Genomic DNA, 23,795 nt, shown 5'->3' with positions numbered 1-23,795 from the left:
TGGATTCCAATGTTATTTAGCAATAGGGGTTGGGGTTCCTGTTGTTTAGCAGTAGCGGTTTGGGTTCCTCCAATATTTAGCAGTGTTGTTTATCTATTACAGTTTTGATATCCTGTTCTTTTGACTTTCTTTCTGGATGATGAACCTATGTTTTAACTTACCATGAAAGTTAAATCCAATGCAATACAAACACAATGTCATGAGGAATTTGTAAAATGTTTACCTACAGGGTAATCTGCATTTAAAATAGGTGTTAACATGAATTGTCCTGTACATCTGTACCGCTGGTGTACTTACTGATATATCACGTGGTCATATTGCTCAAGCTTAGCTCTAGGTGGACTCAATAATTCCTCTAAATCCTGCTATAGGTTTGCAGTAGTAGAAAATATTACTAGAAAGGATGAAGTTTCTAGTAACGGTTTCACCTCAGAAACCAGTATGTAACAATAGTTAGAACACACAGAATGCTCAGCAGTTTATAGGTTATAAATTATATCATTTCACTGTACACGCATGTGCAGAGCTAAAGCCACACTACCTTGTAATCCATTAATATGTTGTAATTTGAGAAACGAATTATCTAAAACGATTGGTGCATTGATTGGAACACTAGTCACTTGTCCAGAATCCTGAGATACACAGATCATCAGGAAAATGCAATGTATGTATTGAGTTGCTGGCCGTATCCTTCTTAATTATTTATACATCCAGTGTGATTGGTGTATCAACTGGAGAAACAAGTTAGCATGAATAGCTAAAATTGAGACACAAAAATAATTGAGGTCTGTATTTAATGGAAGGTATGAATACAGAACTTTTAAATTGACACAAAACAACAATAACAAGTTAAAAATTATTTTATTTTGTGATTTTGTACAAATAAAAATTAAATTGATCTACAATTATTATGTCCTCATCAGTAAGCTCCCTTTCCCCAGACCATGAGAAAAGAGCCCCTGCTAGGCTCAATTAATATGCATTGATTATAAAGTAGATGTGCCTTTACAAGGCTTACAGAAACACAGGCATGCGGTAATGATTCCAGGTAAATATCCTCTTAACACTTTTTGTTGTTTTCCCAAAATAATAATTTTTGGCACAATGTTACCTATTATTTCATAAAAATAATTTTGTATGGGCACCTTACACAATGAGAAATCCAAATAAACCCAGTTATTGTATTACTACGTTACTATTATCAGTGTAACATTAACTCTGCTGTTTTTAATTTGATAACTTGATACCATTACTGCATATTGGTTGTTTTTAAGAGAGAATGAAAATAAATGATTAATAATCATAAAAGCAACAAGACATTTGAGCAATAACTTTCTACAAGAAAAACTTAGCTAATAATAATAATAATCATGTAATAAAAACAAATTTCAGACTTCTGAAAATAAAATAAATGGAGAATCTACAGCCAAAAAACAATGTATTAAATGTGTGACTACAAAAGTGCATCATGACAGATTTTGCTTAAGGCATAAAACTGCTCCAGTAAGTAAGACGCTAGTATTGCAAATCAATCAGGATTTCAATATGACTAACATAAACAAAAATAAATTTGTTTGACAGGAGAGAAGGTCCTTACTTTGACCCTTGAACTCTGTCAAAATTCTTGCACTGACTTGAACTTTCACAATTACAACTAAAATGAGCTGATGATCTAGATCCTCATTATCTTTCAGCATAAATCACAAACTGCTTCAGGGCCATTCATCATCTAAATAACAGACCAATGGACAAATTTAATTTATCTAGTGAATATGACGGACATAACACAATGGTGGGGCATTATTACTGTTAGCAAAGACATAACTAACAACGAAATTACACAACACAGCACTTGATGACAGAAATAAGTTTCCTTACTTCCTAGGATTATTTTCCAAAGGTGACAAACAGCTGTCAAAACATCAACTATTTCAACAATTTGCAAATAACTCTTGCCCTTTTAATTTACGGTGCAGTGAAAACCATATGTTCAAAATATATAACCAGCACATGCAGTGATCTTTACCATCATAAATATGAAGTAGGTGGCCTGGCTTTTAATACAAGTATACTTCATCACATGGTTTCTTTCTTCAGGTAACTTATGTTTACTTCCATATGAAATTTAGTGTGTTAACCAATTGAGAAAGGGAATTTTTTTTATTTAGAGTTATCTCCCATTCACATATCTTTCAGTACTTAATTGCTGCCCTTGGCTAATTTCAAAAGTCATCAAATCATAACTAAGCCATCACTAAACGATCATTCCTCAGAAAACAAGTTAACTAAGTAATCTATACACACTTTTTCTACATGTTTTTTGGTCACATTAATAAATTCTCCTGTGATTTATAATTTGCTATGACACACTGGCACTATTACGTAAACAAACCGTTGCTTGAAACATAAAAACAAAAGTCATGTCAAAAAGGTAAAATGCAACTTAAAAAAAATTGGAGAGCTAAAGTGCAACAAAAGCAACACATCAACAGGTCCATAGGTTTTGTTCATCTGCAACAATAATAAGCTATTCACCCCAATATGCATCAATTCATTTCTATTTAAACTTTCAGATATCAGTATCATTCAATGAATTAGGCATTAATGTGTGTTTTGCCCTGTAGGTGGCACTCCATGTACAATTATTGCCAACTATCCCCTACTTTCATGCAGGACTAACATTGACGAAAAGTTATATGCTCTCTGTGACAATATTCTCAATGATTTCCTTTGAATATCCTTCAAAGATTTCATAAAATGTTTCCATGACAACCTCTAACACAATCTTTCAGTATGTTTAGCATAACATGCAAATATTATATAATTAGGTATTTGAATAATCATTAACTGTACACTATTATTACAACTTAATTTATCTTTAAAAGATTTAACTCAAATCTATATGAAATCTATCTACAAAATTATACAACTCTTATTGCAAATCCCCCATGGATCCCAATTTAATTTCCAATCTGGTTTCAGGTCCTGTCTGTGGCAGGACTATAGCTCGTTTGATGTTGCAAACGATCAAACGTCAGGTAAAATTTATCCATATTTGTGAAAAAATGCACTGAAATTCATATGAAGATGGACTTTGAAGAGCTTGTGAATATCCCTAAAATAGACAACCAATCTAAGCTCGACAACATAGGATCACAAAATAAATAAATTGTGGGGCTGTATATCTAAAAAAAAAAGTAACAGTAAACCATGGTAATTTATTCCACCAGCTGAACTGCTTGTTAGTGATGAAAGTGGAAAGCTGAATAGTTGATAATCAATCAGTGTTAATGTACACATGTTGTAATCAACCAACTGAACCGCAGGCATGGGATATTCAATAAGTGTTAATGTACACGTTACATTCCACCAACTGAACCACAGGTGTGGCATATTCAATTATGGAGTTAATGTACACATGTTACTTTCCACCAACTGAATCATTGGCATGGCATACTCAATCAGTATTGATGTACATGTCACATTTTACGTACTGAACCACAGCAATGGTAAAGTCAGTCAGTTTTATTGTACACGTATCCCATTCATTCAGTGTTTATGTACACAATTGTTTCCATCAACAGAACCATTGGCATGGGATATTCAGTGTTTATGTACACAAGTGTCACATTTCACCTACTGAATGACATGCTCAGTATATCTAACCGGTTAAGTTACAGAAACCCACAAACTCATCTAGTGCTACAGAAAAAGAAAATTCCACTAGCACTGACTAGATTATGAAATCAGGAACTAGTTTCACCATGACAAACAGAACAGTATTCAAACATTTAGATGAGTTTACATGTCACTTAGTACAAGATATCAATGAGATGATGGCTAAAAATAGTTTTATTTATCATGATGAAATGGTACAGGATTATAAGTCTTTGTATGGATGTTGATAAATGTACGATGAATTGTTTATACATGGAGGATGAGTCTATAGGCACTGTAAGATCAGGTGACCACGATGGCTGCTGTAGCTGTTTATGTTATCGGCATAGCAATGGCGAAGTATGAACTGTAAGGTGTAGTGTGTCCCTCTCAACAAGGCTATCTGTCAAAGATAAACACAGTTTCAAATTTAAGATCAAAATAGAAAATGACTTCTTGTACAAAGGATAAAAAATGTTACTATTTCAAATTAATATTTATCATAAATAGACACAATAAAATTTCTCAATGTAATCCATTGCTTTCCTTTATACTTTTTCATATGAAATCTAAATAACATAAATACATAAGGATATTACTGATGTAAAACATTTTAACATACTGTCCTAGGAGAGATAACACTGATGTAAAACATCCTAACATACTGTCCTAGGAGAGATAACACTGATGTAAAACATCCTAACAGGGATATCCTACAGACAGTTTTACTGTCTGTCCTAGGAGAGATAACACTGATGTAAAACATCCTAACAGGGATATCCTACAGACAGTTTTACTGTCTGTCCTAGGAGAGATAACACTGATGTAAAACATCCTAACAGGGATATCCTACAGACAGTTTTACTGTCTGTCCTAGGAGAGATTACACTGATGTAAAACATCCTAACAGGGATATCTTACAGACAGTCTGTCCTAGGAGAGATAACACTGATGTAAAACATCCTAACAGGGATATCCTACAGACAGTTTTACTGTCTGTCCTAGGAGAGATTACACTGATGTAAAACATCCTAACAGGGATATCTTACAGACAGTTTTACTGTCTGTCCTAGGAGAGATAACACTGATGTAAAACATCCTAACAGGGATATTCTACAGACAGTTTTACTGTCTGTCCTATGAGAGATTACACTGATGTAAAACATCCTAACAGGGATATCCTACAGACAGTTTTACTGCCTGTCCTAGGAGAGATTACACTGATGTAAAGCATCCTAATAGGTATATCCTACAGACAGTTTTCCTGTCTGTCCTAGGAGAGATTACACTGATGTAAAACATCCTAACAGGGATATCCTACAGACAGTTTTCCTGTCTGTCCTAGGAGAGATTACACTGATGTAAAACATCCTAACAGGGATATTCTACAGACAGTTTTACTGCCTGTCCTAGGAGAGATTACACTGATGTAAAGCATCCTAATAGGTATATCCTACAGACAGTTTTCCTGTCTGTCCTAGGAGAGATTACACTGATGTAAAACATCCTAACAGGGATATCCTACAGACAGTTTTCCTGTCTGTCCTAGGAGAGATTACACTGATGTAAAACATTCTAACAGGGATATCCTACAGACAGTTTTACTGCCTGTCCTAGGAGAGATTACACTGATGTAAAACATCCTAATAGGTATATCCTACAGACAGTTTTACTGCCTGTCCTAGGAGAGATTACACTGATGTAAAACATCCTAACAGGGATATCCTACAGACAGTTTTACTGCCTGTCCTAGGAGAGATTACACTGATGTAAAGCATCCTAATAGGTATATCCTACAGACAGTTTTCCTGTCTGTCCTAGGAGAGATTACACTGATGTAAAACATCCTAACAGGGATATCCTACAGACAGTTTTCCTGTCTGTCCTAGGAGAGATTACACTGATGTAAAGCATCCTAACAGGTATATCCTACAGAGTTTTCCTGTCTGTCCTAGGAGAGATAACACTGATGTAAAACATCCTAACAGGGATATCCTACAGACAGTTTTCCTGTCTGTCCTAGGAGAGATTACACTGATGTAAAACATCCTAACAGGGATATCCTACAGACAGTTTTCCTGCCTGTCCTAGGAGAGATAACACTGATGTAAAACATCCTAAAAGGGATATCCTACAAACAGTTTTTCTGTCTGTCATCCTAACAGGAGAAGCCTACAGACACAATGTTGGCCTTATGAATACCTGGTAATTACCTGTATAATGTTAAACCTGAGTGTCCCCACTTGGGTTGTCTACTTGTTTCGTGTACTCTATTCGCTCCACCGAAAGGTTGGGGTCCATGTTTGTTACAGAGCGGATGGCTGCTGCCAGAAGCTGGAAAATTCAAACAAGAATCATAAGTTAGTGAATATTACCTTTGATTTTATAGTGGGATATTTGACAGCAATGAGGTAATCTGTAGTAATTCATTTGTTAAAAGATCATATTGCCCATCCAATTAAAAAACTATCCATTGTTTCAGAGTAACAATGAATTCAAAATATAATCTAACAAGACAAAGGGACATCACACTAGTTCACATACTTCGTCGTGGTCGATGTCATTGTCTCCATCCTCTGTGATGATAACTTTCTTCTCCATTCGTGTTTCGACAACACCATTTGTCTCGGCTCTATACTGTAAACAGAATAAGATTCAATCTTACTTCTTTGTTCAATATGATTAATATCTTGATAAAATGCTATTATTTTAGAGTTAGATTTCCAACCTGTCCTTGTTACAACAAAGAAAAACCTCACCCTGCTACAATTCTGATTTAGCACAGTCAGTTCTAAAATAACACAAAAGCCAATACTTCAAGAGCGTTTTCCCAAATAAAGCATTATTTCTTTAATTTGATCCTGCCTTTTATTAATTTGAAGTTACCCATTGTACTGATCAATTTTCTTTATGCCTCATTTCCCAAATAGTATATTAAAAGCGAGAATAATTCACCACAATTATGTGAGTGTTAAGCTACCATTGCAAAGTACTTTCAAGAAATTTTATTATTGGAACAAACAAGCAAAGGACATAGTATTCTCTCGATCTGTTGTTTAAAGTCTATCTGAACACAATGTGAAGTGGGTGGCAAAGGTTCAATGTGAACAGGGATTCACAAAGTCAACAACACATAAGGTTACAGGGTATTTCAGAAAAACATAAAACACAACTTGGTAGGAATAACAGGAGGTCATGTCAAATTTAAAATTTAAAAGTTTTATCTAGAGATTATCTAATGTGATTAAACTAATTCTACTCAGTTTTTTTTTCTGTATAGTTTTTTCCAATCGTGTAAATCATGTTTTAAATGGAAATATTACATATACACCAAATGATTACATACTTTCTATCAATGATTCACATGTAAAGCAAGGAAGGCAAGCAAAGGCGAAGCATGGAGGGTAGCCACAGTGAAAATGGATCACAAGCAGTCACTATACATATCATCTCCCAAGTCCAATTGGTAGAATTACAGTGTCAGAACAAAGACAAGATCTTTGGAAAAATTTGATTTTTTTTATCTGATAAAATACAGCCATCCTGACAACAACTTCTTTCTTATCTTGTATCTATCTAAATATATACATTTTGAAATAATTTCTAATTTCTCCAACATCAAAACCTATTTTTTTTCAATTCAAACAACTTTAACTATATACCCATCTCATAAGATTTCTGCTTATATGAAAAATACAGCTGATTTTAGGTAACATGCACAGCTCCTACTGATAGTCCATTAATGTCCTGTTCTTTTTACTGTATACATTTATCATGCAACTAGTTCTGTCAGTCATTCCAAATATATTAATATTAAATGCTAGATGGAAAGAAACAATTTAATTTATATCTAATGGTAAATGAATATTTTCCTTTCATTTCTACTCATAGTGAATGGTTTTAAACATAGCTATATATTCAATTACGTTGTGATAATAATAGCTCCAGATTAATGGGGAATCTTGATAGGGTTAGTATGAAGTACATATCTCTCAATTTAAAACAAAAATAAAAAGAATTAATATAATTTCTGTTAATATCTAGTTTATATATGTATATATTTACTTCCAAAACGTGACTGCAAAAGAAAGTGTAATACAGGCATATTTTATGAAGTGTCAATATGTTTATAATACAGATTTTGGAATCATTACATGCCCAAATATATAAAATAAAAATATTGTGTAAAAATACTATAAAATATCATGCCATGTCATACAAACAACTTTAATGTGACAGTGAGATGCAGGACAAATTGATCTTCAAATCCAACCACCGTAATACAAACTCACGAAATAAACAAAACCTGAAATCAACTATACCCACAGTCCAAACAACAGACGATGAATTCAAAATAACCAGCACAAAATGATTAGTATGGTAACGGGCGGGGCTTAAATAGCATGCCATTCCAATAAATCTTAGCGAATTATTCAAGATACTAACTGTTGTCGTTTCACTAAGCTGTGTTCGTGTTGAGTGTGACTGGGAACTTATCAATGTGATGTCCTCAATAGCCACTGGAACACCATCTTTTTCGTAAGTGACTGTTCGCGTTTCTGTTTTTACTATGGGGACATTTGTAGTTGCTATTGGTGTCTCCTCTGTTTCTGGGTCATACTTCCTGCTCTCGGTAGCTACTGTGGGTGGCTGCAAGCACAACACAGGGAGCACCGTGTAAGTAAATCCCTCATCATGATTGGGCAAGTGTTGCTGACCTTTCTAAACTTCATGGTCAAAAGCACCAAAGTAAATCTACCTATATTCAAATCTGATATGAACTGTTTTCATCAAGTAGGCTTTTTTAACAAATTAAAAATACTTTTAAGCAACAAAATACTGTATTCTTTTTTAAATTGAAATGGCAATATTCTAAGTATATTAGTCAATTTCTAAATGGTGTCTCATTACCACCATATATTCATTGAGCGATAATCTGAAAGACCTTTCCTTTTTTCTTCAAAGAATTGTTTTCACCAAAATTGTACACCTCTACATGTACCAAAATTTCACTCCTTTAAGTCTCAAGATATCCCAGATTTTAATCAGTTAATATGGTTAACTTCAGTTAGTCACCAGCACCACCAACAAACCATTACATCAACCCAGATATCGCCAATCTCAGCTTTCAAAGCTTATTATCTAGGAGACCTGAAAATTTTCTACATTAGTTGAATGATTTATCAAAATACTACATATATCTGAAAACTGACTAAATCATCTGGATCTTTGGTGAATGACACATAACATTGCATCACATTTCAATTAAGAAATTTTTGGAATAATTCAGTCCTATCTTTTATCACCTTATCCCACCGTATATGCATCAGTTTACACAAAACCTTTCATATCTGATGAAGACATAAATTCTGTAAACATTTAACTGACTTGATAAGATTTACAGGATTATACAGTTCCCAAGATATTACTATAAAGATTCAACCTAAACTTCAACTCAAATCATCCCTAAATGAGCTTTACTTCTCCACTCAGAGTTCCAAAATGGTAAACAACACTGAAAAGTGCTATAACTGTTACAAGAACAAAACATTTTCCTTCCTTTCATAGTTAAAGCAGAGAAAACAACCAAAGAATAGATGAAAGTGCAGATAAAGAAGGGCACACGCTTTAGTAAACGCAGCCTGGCTGTGATGAAGTGAAGAAGATTGTAGCATCAAATAAAGGAACCTTATACCAAATGACATTACTTTCACTTTCAATATATAAAGCATGACCTTCTTAAAGCGTATAGGTCAAGGCAAGGAAAAGCTGTGCTACCCTTTAAATGTTTTGATTTTAAGATTTCCTACTTTGCTGACTCAAATGTGATATTACTATTTCAAAATTCAACTTCTTGTTTCTTGTACTGACTAAAAAAATCTTAAAATGAAAAAAATTCTCCAGGTCTTTTATTTTGAAATTTGATATTTTTTAATTCATTCTTGAAATATCAGATTGCTGATTCTAATTTTGACCAATCACATTGGTTCTGGTGATACTGCTGTATGGGACAGGCATTTGTGACTGGGAAGGATATACACAACACACACATATAAAGGTATGTTAACGGTTGGGAATAATTAACTACTACATAAAGACAGTGGTAGAGGATAACACTAATCGTCCACACCAACACCAGATCTATATCCTGGACTAGTAACCTCCTCCATATAGATTCATTACTATTGATCAGCCCTGTATTACTAGCTGATCCTACCCCTACCCCCATTGACTGTATTCACAATAACCCACAATCCCTATTGATTATATCCATGATAGATAGTAACCCTACAACTGACCTATAATACTGAAATGGGATTCATAGGACATCAACATGGATGACTTCTTAATTTCAACTGAAAGTAAACTTGATATTACCATCCTTTTCTAAAAATAATTTGACAACTTAATTCATTTCTTCATCTATTGCATCCAATATTAGATTCCATCTTGTTACGGCTAGCTAAATTACCATCCAACTTAATTGTTTCTTCTCTTCAACCAAAGCTTTGTTTAAAATATGCTTCAGATGTAATTGAAGAAGTACCAATTTAACACCTCCTCATAAACCATTGCCACTCTATTCCCAAACCAATAAAAGCAATAAAATATAACAGATTCAAGTAAATATCTTACTAGAGCAGCTATTCTTTCTTCTTCTTCCATTTGTAAACGTCTATCTTCTTCTTCCTTTCTCAGTCTTTCTTCTTCTTCCCTTCTCAATTTCTCTTCTTCAACCATCTGGCTCAATCGTGCACTCTTTGGTGCGACAGGTGGAGGCACTTTTTTACCCAGAGTTCCTTCCTTTTCTGAGTTATCAGTAGTTGATGCAGGATCGAAAAATGGCATAGAACTATCCTGGGTATTTTGTTTTTCTTTTGTTTCCTGTCAATAGTTCAACATATGCATTTAAAATTTGTACAAATTTAATTGCTCTTTTTTTTTAAATGCTACTTGACCATTTCAGCAAATATGGAACACATAAGGAGTTGTCATTTGTATTGATTGCATTTAAATTGATAATTAAAAAAAAAAAAAAAATTAATGTAAAAGGCATTCCAACTGTTTTTGTCCAGAAAACATTGTTTACATATTGGTATAAACAGAGAAAAAGTGAGTTGTTAGTTGTGAAATAAAACATTTTATATAATTTTTTTTAAAAAATAAACTTTAAGATGAATAAAAACCAGAAATTATTGTTATGAATTTGGTATGAACAGACTTAAAGCAGTGAAAAAATTAAAAAGCTTTCTTAAAAGTATGCAATATAACATTTCTGAAAACATCCTAAATGAATTTTTGGGGAATTATTTTGAATATTTATCAGCATACATTGACTGGCATGCATAAGTGCAGAAGATTTTATATGACAACTGGATGACTACCGATTGCATGCTTTTATTTATTTATCATTCTACTTTGTATAATAAACATGGTGTTAAATTGTTAAATTACATGTATATAACATTAAATACAAATTAGATTTGATTTAAATTCAATCATGCTGACTTTATTGTTGCCATTTGATTGAGTTGTAATACAGTTACTTTTCTAGAATATTTGCTATGAGGAGATGTAGTCACTGTTAAAATTTTTACAATATTAAGCAAATGAATACAAGAACAGAAATGTCCAATTTGTTTGTCATGCAAGTGTTCAATTTGGTGCTGTGAAAAATATTGAAATTATAATACATCTTTTTTTTTTCACAAAACAAAACCGTGACAAGTGTAACATGTAGCTGTCATGCTCAGCTTTATGAATGACACAAAACTAAGGTCCTGACAGAATCGGTGTTCTACTGCTGTCAAATGGTTTCTGTTATTATGTGACTATGATACCCCATTTTTATCTAATTGCTTGAGAAATATTCACTTCAGGAGAAAAAGGAATAGATTTTGATGTCTTCAACCAGTAGAGCTCTACTTTATACAATCTTAATTAATGAAAGATTCGTAAAAATAATTTAAGAGGGTATACATATAAAAAATGTTCAAAATACTTAATTTTTTATCCTGTATATATTTTTTTCCCTTTATATTCCTTCTATCCCATATCATTACTGTACATGCTTCTTACTAGTTATCTTGTATGTGTCATCAAAACTTGCCAAAAACATACAATACATTCCATGATCACAAACAACGACAAATCAGCAAGGTCTAACATGTCGAGACCTGGCAACCTGACCTAATTTTAGTGTTAACTATCGCATGACCTTGTCAAGGTCATTACGTATGACTGTATGGGTGCTGAGGTATATATGGATACTCACGGATTGCTCTTCCTGTGTAATGTCATTAGTCAAATCATACGATAAATGAATTATTTCGAAATAAAAAATCAACGGTCTCATAAAGTTGATAAGAATTAATCTTAAAAAAAAAAGCAGGTTATTTTTTGGTATTTGAACTATAATTACTAATCATTTTTATATCAAAACATTTTAGTATTGATGTTACAGTTGATGCCTACCTTATAGCTTTTTAACACCATTCCCTGAACCCTTCTTTAACCTTCTTTAAGAAGTTAAAGATCAATGACAACAAAACTAAAGGTATCATGATTTTCTTAAAAAAACTTAAAAAAAAAAAAACCAAAAAAAAAAAAAAAAACCACCACAAAACAAAATAAAAAAGCCCCCAATATGATATAAAGAAAGTCTTGAAGCTGAGAATTCTTTTTAATCACATGAATGATAATCATGTTAAATAAATCTTTATGAAAAAATTGTTTTGAAATATAATGACGTATCTGTCTTTGTGTTTCAGTCCAGATATTGAATCTATTTTATCTTCTAGCTGTCACTCAACAAAAACATAACGATCAACAAGTAGACTTCAGTGTGCCTGCAACATTCCCTAATTGTTTGCAATTCACAGTTTTCGACAAACACATATTTGAAGTGAAATGTCGATGTTTAAAGCAAACAAATGTAAGCAAATAAAGACATTAAGTGTTTTCTGAGCATTTTCATATGTGTATTAATACTTCAGTCTCATATTTTACATAATAATAATACATTTCCTATAAAATGAATTCTTTAAATCATTCTGAAGGAGGCCAGTATTTTCTTTGTGCAATCAATGATTCAAAAGTGTGTCAAACTAGAAACAAACTGAATACAATGTTTATCGGTGAACAGAATTACAACAAAAGTGGTCTACACTGAGATTCGACTGTTACTTACAGTAGAAGGAGCTGTGACTGGGATAAATTGCATGCGTCGGTCAATAGAGCCCTCCTTTCCGTACGGCCAGTTACCTAGTGTAGGATCTTCCTCTGCATCTAGTCCTCCCTAAAACACAATCCACAGTGTGTGTCATGAATGATATTTATGCCCCAAATTGTCCAATTAGGTCATTAATCTCAGATTAGATAACAGCAAAATGATTGGTTAATTTAAAGCAATGCTGTAGCAAAGCCGTATTTCAAACATAATGACATTCAATCTTTATCCTAAGCATATATTTATTATGAGTAACTTGTTTTCATTCCGAAAAACATCCCACAACTTTTATCATTCCTAACTTCCATATGTTAAGAATCACTATATATAAAATTTATATCTTAACAAAAATACAATGTCAGTATTTTCTATCTTTATTATCATTATAGATACTTTAATATACTGCCATAAATGTAATGATTTGCTTTTGCAATACATGGGCAAAGTATGTTGATGGTAAAACTACACAAGTTAGTCACATGCAGATATGGTTCATACATAATTACACGGCAAGCTATGTTTATCCATGTAAATGAACTTCTGCATAGTAAATAATCAAGTGATGATACAAATGTTGTGATTCATCTAGAATAACACCAAAATGTCATTGCAATTTACTCTGTATGATGTTAGTATTATACTGTGGAAGAAATTAAAAAAAAAAAAAAGTTTTTCTGACTCAGACACATAATGAGTAAATTGTCATTAGTCAACCAATGTTTTGACCAAACGTACCTTTTGATTTGTTCAACACTGAATCACATTTTTTCTCATACAACATTTTTGACACTGAGCAGAGCTTCGTGCAATCTTTCTTAACAACGTAAAAATATTTTATATCCAATTCACATATAAACTTTCAACAAATATCATGCTGCCTTACAAAGATTTCAATTACATAAAAACAAGTAATCACATGCTTCTATGGTCTGTTGTATATACATAGATTAAATCTACTACACAATATCACTTACATTATCATATCAACTCAGCATTCCACTATCAACACACCCAACAAATGTGAAATATTGGGTTTGTGTTACGCAGTTATATTTAGCTTAACCATTTACTGTCAAAACTTTCCCCATAAAAATGTTAAAGCTTGTGCAAGAAAGCTAAACACAGGTATTACTGGAATTTATCTCCCGGAAACATTTAATGGAGAGTAAGACTTGTCCCTTTCTCTGTTAGTGCTTAATTCAAACAGCCAAAACCAAGCTTTGAGCACACAAAACCAAGCCCTGAGCACAAACCAGGTGCGTGTGAACAAAAGGGTTATGCTCCCATTTTATTGAACAAAATAGAAATTTCTCCTTCAACAACGTACGGAGAGCCCCCGCCCCCAACCCCACCCCCTCCACCTTCTTCACTCCCAAAACTAAAAATGCAAACCATTTAAAATGTATCACTCTTTTAACATAGTAAAACACAAACTTGAAAATGTTGATGACATGTTTATACCCCATTTCTAAGTAAACTTGAATCTGACCAACCATTAGAAGTAGATTCAATTGTTCTATTGTATCATTACGAATCAGAGCTCTTGAGATATGACCATGATTCAACATCAGACTCCAATGAATGTGTAATGCTATGTCTCCCTTCTTTTTGCATGTCACAAGGGAACATATTTGTTTCTCCTTATGAAGTACATTCTCATAGACTTAAATTAAAATGCACTTACATCTCGGATTAACAAGCTTGGTTAGCATAGTCATTTCTCAAAAACAAATCATGTACAATGAACATGTTAATTATTTCAATAGTTTTAAATGTTTACCTGTACAACAGGTATAAACATCAATTATAATAATTCTATATATTCATGCGAATATTTTGAGTTCTGCACCTACTGCAGTTTTGTTAATGAATTTCAGCAATAATATCAGCAATTTAAGCTAACCAGTCAGAGAGAGTATTGCATTATTGTACAATTTTGTCAAACAATCAGTTAAGAGGGTGCAACAGATACAAAATGAAAAGAAAACTGATAAATTTGCATCAAGGTTTGATAGTATACACAGAAAATAAATCACAAGTTTGTAAAAGTAAACATGTCATAAAGAATATATACACATGCATCTAACTATGATAAGGACCAACTATCAATGGTCATCATATGCATTGTACCCTAGACACAATGATCTACAGTTACCATGTAAACATGTACATGATCATAAGAATCACATCTACAACAGGTTGTGTTCACAAGACAGTCAGTAATTGAGATGCAATGCAGTTAAGTCTATGTGCTGCCAAAGTCACAAAAACTGTTATAAGATTGTGTAACTTGGTCCCAAATGGACCAAAATCACACAAAATTGAGACGATATTGTTGGGAAATCAGTGCAGAAATCAGGTCCAGTGGCTATTAATAGACCTGCGTGCTGCCGAAATTGAATTTCAAGATATCAGTTGAAATCAGTAAAGAAATCATATGAAAACAACGGAGAGGGACCAGGCAGGGTGTTTGAATTGGACATGCACGAAGTTGTGTAAGGGTCAAACCTCTGAACTCAACCCCTCCGAAAATTCAGCCAAGGGAGCACGAGGCTCCTGCGGAAAGTGTTCACCCTCTGTACTGGTCGCAGATGAAGATGACGAGGATTTTGCTGATGAGGTTGACATAGACCTAGGCTGTTCATTTTCTACAGGCTGAAGGAGAACGAAGTGCGCCATTTATTGTCAAAAGTTTCTCTGGTCTATTCTTTATACTGTTCATACTTTATACACTACCATTTCGTGATGTCAGATATATGAAACATCCCATTAAGCAATGACGGTATACAACTATATCAGATGCTTTATGATATGCAGTACTTTCTGACATAGTTTCGATAGCTTTGAGTTAAATGCACATTAGACAGTTTAGGTAAAGCCTGATACCTAAAACAAGAGATCATAGTTGTGATTCAGATAAAATAACTAGCAATTTATGTAGTTTTTCCGTCCATAACCTATAAACTAACTATATAGCTAAAACCCTGTAATAGAAACAAAATACAAGGAAAGTGAAGGAAATAAAAAACCATCTCCAATAACAAACTGGGCCTTACCGTTAGAAGCAACACAAGCTTTACTGAACACAAGCTAGGTCATCTCAAATCTGTTTCAAAATTATCAGAATTCAAATGGAAAATGCAATGTTTTTCAGTATCTATCAAGCAAGTCCAATTTCAGACCATTGAATAACGTAAATTTTGTGTGAACAGTAATGGTGCTTCAAACAAGAAGACCTAGCATTCAAACAAGAAACAAATTTATAAACAAAACAGCATGGTATATGAAACAGCAAAATATTTCATATCAACAGAATCAACCAATAAAACTAAACATTATCAATCCAATTAAAAAAAACTGCATGAAAGGTTAAAGGTCAAACTGTAAGCATGCCTCTGGAACTGAAAGAAAAACTGGAATATATATAATGTTAGTGAATTATGGTTAATTCATCTGGGATGAGTAGTAGCTACCTTCAGAAAATCATCAGTAACAGACACTAGACGACAGTGGTACAGATTTGTACAACTTTTAATTCATATTTGGTTAAGAGAACTGTTAGTAATGCAGTATCTTGAATTGTAATTTTTTTTAAACTTGATGCAAAACATGCTTTGTGAATTGATTGGCTCAATTTTCATATTTTTCATCTTCTATTAAAAACCATACAAAATTACACACAAAAAACCCCCATTTTAAATCAATATTAAATTATTATCCATCAATACCCTATTTCTCTTTAAGGCCTAATTATACACTGCATTCTTAACACAACAGAAATCCTCCAAGTTCAGAGTCTACTATCATGCTATCTTTGAATATCTCATAAAACTACGAAATAGCAAAGGTAGATGTGGACAATGTTCCCAAGCTGACAGATCCAGAAAACCCCCTATATCCACAAACTTTAACTTAAGATGGCTGCAAGCAATGGAATCATCATGCCTAAGTATGCAAAGTAGATCAAACCTTGGCTGCAGCAGCAGCTTGCCTCTCTTTCATCTCAGCGAAACCGGGCAATGCCCATCCTAGGCCAACTCCCCTCTGAAATACAACTTGTCTGTTAGTAAGCATTGTTACAGAAAATGAACCCGTCACCTGAATTTTATAGGGCCAGATCATGAAAAAATATTACACTGGTATCTAAATGAAACATTCCCTATAATTGTTTTATAGAAATATCGCAAATAAACATTTTTTCAGTGAAGAAAGAAAAAAAATATGAAATATAAGGAAGAGCATGTAGAATGAAGATACACAGTGAATGACGATAGTAAAAGTTTAGAAATGATCATGACACTAGAGATATAATTTTTCTTTGTCATATTGAACAGATGCAATGGATGTAGTTATTATAATGTGTACCAGTTATACAAACATATTGAAAAGTTAGTCAAGAGTTAGATAACATGCTTTTCTGTTACATAGAAATTTAAAGTTTAATCAGTTAAATTTTCAGTGATCCTTCATGCTATAATTATGTTTTCTTCATTTACACAAATATTAGACAAAGACAATTTTGATTCAATAAAATTTGTTTCATTTCAGGAATCATTTTTACAGCAAAATTACTTTACACAAATTTAGCACAGACAGTTTTTTTTTTTTTTTTTTTTTTATATAAAATTCAATAAAACTCTTCTTTTTATAGTAAAAACTTTCTTCTTTTTATAGAATCAAATTTATAGAAGCAATACTTTAGTTTATAACCAATATTTTCCTCTTTATCAAAACAGATAACGATCACACTATAAGTAATAGAATGATACATCTTTCTGAATCTAGAAGTTTTTCTATAGGTACAGAAATACATGCTGTTATATACAATGTTAGAATTCAACACAAAAATTAAAGTTGAATGAAGGAAGATGACTAACTAACTATCAGGGCCTACAATGTTAACAAATTGTTATTAAACCAAATTTTTCAAAATTTAAATTTTTAAAAATTTCCTGAAAATTTACGAATCATTTTTGTTTTTTACATTTGAGTGATATTTTTAATTTTTCAAAAAAAAATCTAATTTGAAATTTCAAATGTTTTGAAAGTGTGTCAATTTGCTTTTTTTTTTAAGGAGGGTTGGGGGGTGGGAATGTTAATTTATGATAATCAGACAACTTCAAACAACAGGCTTCCAAATGTTGGTGTTAGAAAAAACACAAAAAGGTATATTAAACACACTGGACTGACATCTATAACAGAAAGGTAAAGAAGAAAAAGTTAGATACGAGTAAATAGGATGTCTGAAAGTAAATTAGTGCTATCTATAATATTGATAAGTCTTATTGAGCAATCACACAGCTTTCTATACTAATTCTGAAAAAAAGGATAATTTTCATTACAATCAACAGACATCACATCATTCAGAGGGCTGCAGTCAGCAGGCAAAAAATAGTAAGGAGACAACCTGCTTTGGACTCACATTGGCCTCCTCAGCTTCTGCTGGTTTAGGTTCCTAAAAAATGAAACACAACACATTGACCTATGAAAAACCAAAATCTTAGAAGTAATATGAAAGATAAAAGTGGCTATGTTCAAACTGCTGGACAATCTTGCTGGAGAGGAAGGGTGTGATACTTGAAAATTTTAAAACAGGTTCAGCCCTTTTGAAAAAAAAACTTCATTGAAAGTAACCGTAAGTTAATCCAATAAAGAAATGACTTTCATATAAAACTCTCATATTTCAATATCTCTTAAGTCAATCTCGTATATTAAGGAGACAAACAATAAAAGGAATAACAACCTCTGACTCCTTTGGTTCTACCGTGACCCAAGGTTCTGTTGGCATCTCCTCTGCTGGGGCCTCCTCTACCTCCTCTTGGTCACTATCGGCTTTTTTAGCTCCAATGAAACTAAAGCAACCAGTTGTACTGTCTTTCTTTTTGTCTTCTTTTTTAGGTTTTTCCTTTTTTTCTTTTTTCTTCTTTTTTTCCTTTTTGGCTTTTTTACCTATTTTTGTTTCTTTTGCAACATCCACCTCTACAGTTTCCTCTTTTGTTTCCTGAACCGTTTCTTCATCAACCTCAGCTGTTGCAGCTGCTTCTTGAGCTTGGTCCTCTGTGTTTTCTTTTATTTCTTCTTTGTCTTCTATCACTTCTTCCTCTTCCTTGCCCCTCCTCTGCACCAATGCAGCAGCTAGCTCAATCTGTACAGGGTCAGCCTTGGCCTCTGCTTCTTCCTTATCCTCCTCCTTATTTTCCTCTCCAACTTCTTCATCCTTTTTCTCTACTGCAGCAGCAGCAGCTGCCATTGCCTTCTTTTCTTCCTTTTCTTTCTTCTTTCTTTCCTTTTCAAGTCTTTTTTGTTCTTCCTTTTCTTGTTTCTCTTTCTTTTTCCTCTCCTTCTCAATTTTCTTCTGCTCTTCTTTTTCTTTTTTCTTTTCTTCCTTTTCTTTTTTAATTCGTTCTTTCTCCTTTTGTTTTTCTTCCTTTTCCCGCCTCTTGAGTTCCTGCTTGTCGACCTGATCATCTGCCTCTTTGCTTTCTGACACTTTACTTGGACCAGCCTCTGCTTGATCCTTGGGCTGATTCTCAGCCTCCTCATTAGTTACTACCACAGGAAGAATTATCTCCCCTTTGACAACCTCATGGATAACTTCATCTGCTGTTTCCAAACTTTCTTGTTTTTGTTGCTGGACTGCAGTTTTGTCTTCTTGTACTACATGTTCCTCTGTGTTGTGTGGAGGTGAGTCCTCCACGGGCACTATTGTCTCCACACATGCCACCACTTCTGTGACCTTTGGGTCAGGTTGCTCCTCTTCAACTGGATTTTTCGCCGATTCCATACAGACCTCTGGTGATACCGAAACTTCCTCCTTGGCTGATTTTTCTTGGTTAGTCACAGGAACAGTTTGTTCTGTCGGTCTGTTCTCTGCGACAATGGCTTTTTCATTTGTGTCTGAAGCATCTGTCACAATATTTTCTGTAGAAGATACTGTTTCTGCTTTTGTTACTAATGCTGCCTCAACCTTCTCAGCATGTTCTGCTTCTGTTTCGAAAACTTCATCTTCAATATTTTCATCTGGAATAATCTGCTCCGACTTTTCCACACTTGCTACAACTACAGCTGGTGGTTCTATTTGAACTTCTTCTGCGGTTCCTCCTTTATTCATCTCATTGACAATCTCTTGATCAGTAACCTTGACATCATCTACTGTTTTGACCTCTGCTTCTGTTTCCTTGACAACCTCCATGACAACATGCTCCTCTTCCTCTAGCTGAGGAGGGGCAGCCGAAATAATGATGGTGGGAGATGTTATAGGAGTCTCCTTAACTTCTACAGAGGTATCTGCCTCTATTGGGACACACTGATCAAGAAACTTCACTTCTTTCTTTTTGTCGTTTTTGTTGTCACTGTCCATGCAGGATTCGTTGGGGACAGGGTCAACACTACTTCCTTCATCTCCTGCATCTTTAGTGTTGGTTTCCTGATTAACATAGAGCAAAGGTCACATAATGAGTGACACTCTAGGTCACAGGGTAGCTATCAGTGTTGGCCATGCTATCTACATCAACGGCACTGTCATGCTGGGGATTCTTCACACCACAATGTCACACTGTCATGCTAAGGTCATTTTGACCTCTGGAGATTATCCTCATTTGGCAAGTTATCATTCTGGTAGTCATGCTGTGGTGTTTACTGTACCGTGTGGTCACTCATGGTTTGAAATATTCATGCTGTGGGATTGTACACAGAGGATAATACTTCCTGTTCAATCACTTGACATAGGTGACTATGTAACTATCCACACTCTGTATCAGATTAGCTAGTATCATCTGGTGGATTCACAATGCATGACAACAACACAGTAGTGTCTCCATTCCCACACACTAAGGGGTAAGTAGTTGTATCTATAATCTTATATCATCCATCTCCTTAAGGATGTGTATAGCCATGCTGATTATCAGTCTAATGTTTCCTTAATTAAAAAACATGTCAATCAATACAAAGACAGGTACTTGATAATCTGCACAGTCTCACAATGTCATGCTTTAGGCAACACTTGTGTAGTACCTTGTAAACACACACATTACGGTCTTTGTTAGAACAAGATTCTTGTTATAAACTATCAAATTTCATACTCTTATATCTGTATCCAAACCATGCTGGTCAAAGGATGGTTTTAATTTTGTAAGCATATATTCACAATCCTTGTACAAACTTCGAATGGCTTATCATAAAATTGCCATTTTCACCACATCGTGCAGTGGCTGGGTGGGAGTCGGTGGGTTTCATGAAGCACAGCACAGCATGTACAGCTATTTCCTGTCTGATTACATGAACACACAGGATTAATGTCACACTGGGTATTGTTTTGATATGTAATATTGAATCATTCTGTTCAACATGCAGGAATAAACTTGAATAAACTACATCTTAAAGAAAGACTTCCAATACATCCTTGTTTTAATATGTTGATTGAACCTTAAGCAATGTTCAAATATTTGTTGTCTTCAATCAAGAATTTTGTCCTGGTAATTTTAACATAAAACAGAATGAAAAAATTCTGTGCAGCATTCCCGTAATAAATGTATACTGATCTTTGTCTCCCACTGAAAGTCTTAAAGCTTTGGTGCATCAGTCTTAATATGATAAGGTTAATAATGCATGCTATAATTTCAAACTTCAAGTCAAATCCACTCATGCCAGCAATTTGACTTGATGCATCCATGATTCAGCAAACTCCTTTGCTAAACAAGAAACAATGAAAATTCTTAATTGTTGCCAATGACTAAAATGCATTAAAAACTACATAACACGAGTAAATATGTATATGTGCATGCAGTATACATTTTTTAACAACATACAGGAGTGCTGAAACAAAAAAAATTATCATTAAACATGTACACGTTTACAATTCTTCTGTAAAACAAATCAGTGAATCCTGTCTTAAGTAATCCTGTAAATGAACTGTGTCAGTGATTCTGTAAGTGAATCCTGTCCGAAGTGAACATGACCCTGTCCAATCTTGTTGATTCTAACATGGTAAGTCAGAGTTCAACTCCTATCATTACTTATACATGTCATATCAAATCCTTTTTCTCTTTGATATATCTTCTACTTCATATTTGATAACCTGTATCTAAAAAGAGCAGCCATAACTACAACAGTACAGAATTATATTGTACATCCTCCAAAAAAAAAAAACCTGTCATATCTTCCTCCCTCTGCCAACCCTCCAAAACCAAACCTCTCATATCTCCCTCCCTCACCCAACAATCCAAAACCAAACCTGTCATATCCCCCTCCCTCTCCCTTCCCTCCCAAACCAAACCCGGTCACAACTTGTATTTGTAGAATGAACATATGTCCCTGTTGTCAAAACAAATCTATACTGTAGAAAGATCATTTGTATATTGAAAGCATGCTTAAGCCAAAAAGGCAAATTAGGGGAGAAAATAAAAATAAAATTGCTGATATCATAAAACCACCATCACCATGATGTACATTGAAACAATGTACATGAAGCAGTAAGGTTAAAAAAGGCTGTTGGAAAACAGCTAAGCTTGCCTATTCAAGTTTTCATTTTTAATCCAGTACAAAATATGTGAAAAAAAAATGTTTTGAGCACACATGAATTCAGCTAGTCAATACCCTCATTCACGACTTTTATCATTCTGGTAAAAAATGTCTTAAGATACTCATGAGTGTATAATTCTTTTAACCAATATTTCAAAATAGTGATAGAAAAATATCAATCTGTACACAATTGTATATCTTGTTTGTACGACTGCGACAATGTCCAACTTCAACAGTGCCAAATACATATTACATTTTAATGAATTTCAACATTTTTAGCCAACTTTTTCCTCAATGTTTGCTTTCATTGAGTTGTCATACTAATTATTTTTGTACAAGAATTTAAAAATTAAAAATTATACTGATTTTTGTTATGTATTTTTAGGGAAAGGGTTTAAAAGGCTAATCCTGATACTTTCCATTTTTTGCATATATCCTAAGCACATATCATAACTTTTTTTCTAACTCTACCTTTCATACTAGGAATAATGACAACTATTGAACTTTTCGTTTAATCTTAAAGAACTGTTATTAATGTAAGTTATTCTGAATTGTTACACCTTGATACTACAAAAGCTTTAGGGGGGGAAAAAAGGGTATACACACATTTTAATTTGGAAGTCACCATGTCCCACAGAGGAAGAAAGAAGCATTACATGGGATCTAGTAAAAACTCCCATAGTTGTTGAGAAACCTTAGGTGCTGGTACGCATAGAGAATATACTATAATAATGCACTATATTTGCCAATAAATGCCACTTGTCAAGCAGATAAATTACAAGGATTAATCTGTCCTTTTTCAAGCAGATATCTGACAAAGATTAACCTGTGTACTGAAGGTGCCCTCTGGTGTAGGTGGTTCTACTGTGACTTCAGGGGGAGGTATGCCAGTAGGTGATGAAGGCTCACTTCCAGAGTGACGGTTTTTGGAATCCTTTCGCTTTCGTCCAAGAAACCCTTTCCCTTTCTTGTCCTTATCTTTATCCTTGTCTTTCTTATCTTTATCTTTGTCTTTCTTATCTTTTTTACCCTTTTTCCCTTTCCCACCAGGAGAAACAGGTTCTTCAACTTCAAACTCAAGTTTGTCCTTGTCATCAAGGTCATGTTTGTCCTTGTCATCAAGGTCATGTTTCTCGTCAGGAACATTCTTATCCTTATCATCATCATGTTTCCCTTCCTTATTGTCATGTTTATCTTTTTTGCTCTTTTTACCCTTTTTGTCTTTCCCGCCAGGAGAAAGGTCATGTTTATCTTCGTCATGTTTATCCTTTTTGTCCTTCCCACCAGGAGAAAGGTCATGTTTATCTTCGTCATGTTTATCCTTTTTGTCTTTCTTACTTTTCTTCCCTTTCTTTCCCTTCCCACCAGGAGACACTGGTTCCTCCATCTT

General features: G+C 33.9%; 1 protein-coding gene across 9 annotated transcripts in view; it reads right to left on the bottom strand.

Moving 5' to 3' along the window:
- Window positions 1-844: 844 nt before the first annotated feature.
- Window positions 845-23,795, bottom strand: part of LOC132557635 (band 4.1-like protein 3) — a 127,768-nt gene continuing 104,817 nt past the window's right edge. For 4 of the 9 annotated variants that reach the window (XM_060222145.1, XM_060222152.1, XM_060222150.1 and 1 more), the window contains 10 exons: window positions 18,630-20,312; window positions 18,294-18,341; window positions 16,856-16,930; window positions 15,395-15,541; window positions 12,848-12,955; window positions 10,294-10,542; window positions 8,104-8,307; window positions 6,202-6,294; window positions 5,871-5,991; window positions 845-4,060 (listed from right to left, as the gene is read on the bottom strand). In XM_060222145.1, the coding sequence (XP_060078128.1) occupies window positions 5,881-5,991; window positions 6,202-6,294; window positions 8,104-8,307; window positions 10,294-10,542; window positions 12,848-12,955; window positions 15,395-15,541; window positions 16,856-16,930; window positions 18,294-18,341; window positions 18,630-20,312 (2,718 nt within the window). In that variant the 3' untranslated portion in view covers window positions 845-4,060; window positions 5,871-5,880. The remainder of the gene's footprint in view (window positions 4,061-5,870; window positions 5,992-6,201; window positions 6,295-8,103; window positions 8,308-10,293; window positions 10,543-12,847; window positions 12,956-15,394; window positions 15,542-16,855; window positions 16,931-18,293; window positions 18,342-18,629; window positions 20,313-23,795) is intronic. The other 5 variants (XM_060222146.1, XM_060222155.1, XM_060222148.1 and 2 more) reach the window with 5 other exon arrangements.

Source organism: Ylistrum balloti, unplaced genomic scaffold (genome assembly GCF_031769215.1).
Source record: "Ylistrum balloti isolate Yb309-2 unplaced genomic scaffold, AGI_CSIRO_Ybal_v1 Utg370706, whole genome shotgun sequence".
In the NCBI taxonomy this organism is placed as follows: Eukaryota; Metazoa; Mollusca; class Bivalvia; order Pectinida; family Pectinidae; genus Ylistrum; species Ylistrum balloti.
This window is presented reverse-complemented; position numbering and strand designations above follow the sequence as displayed.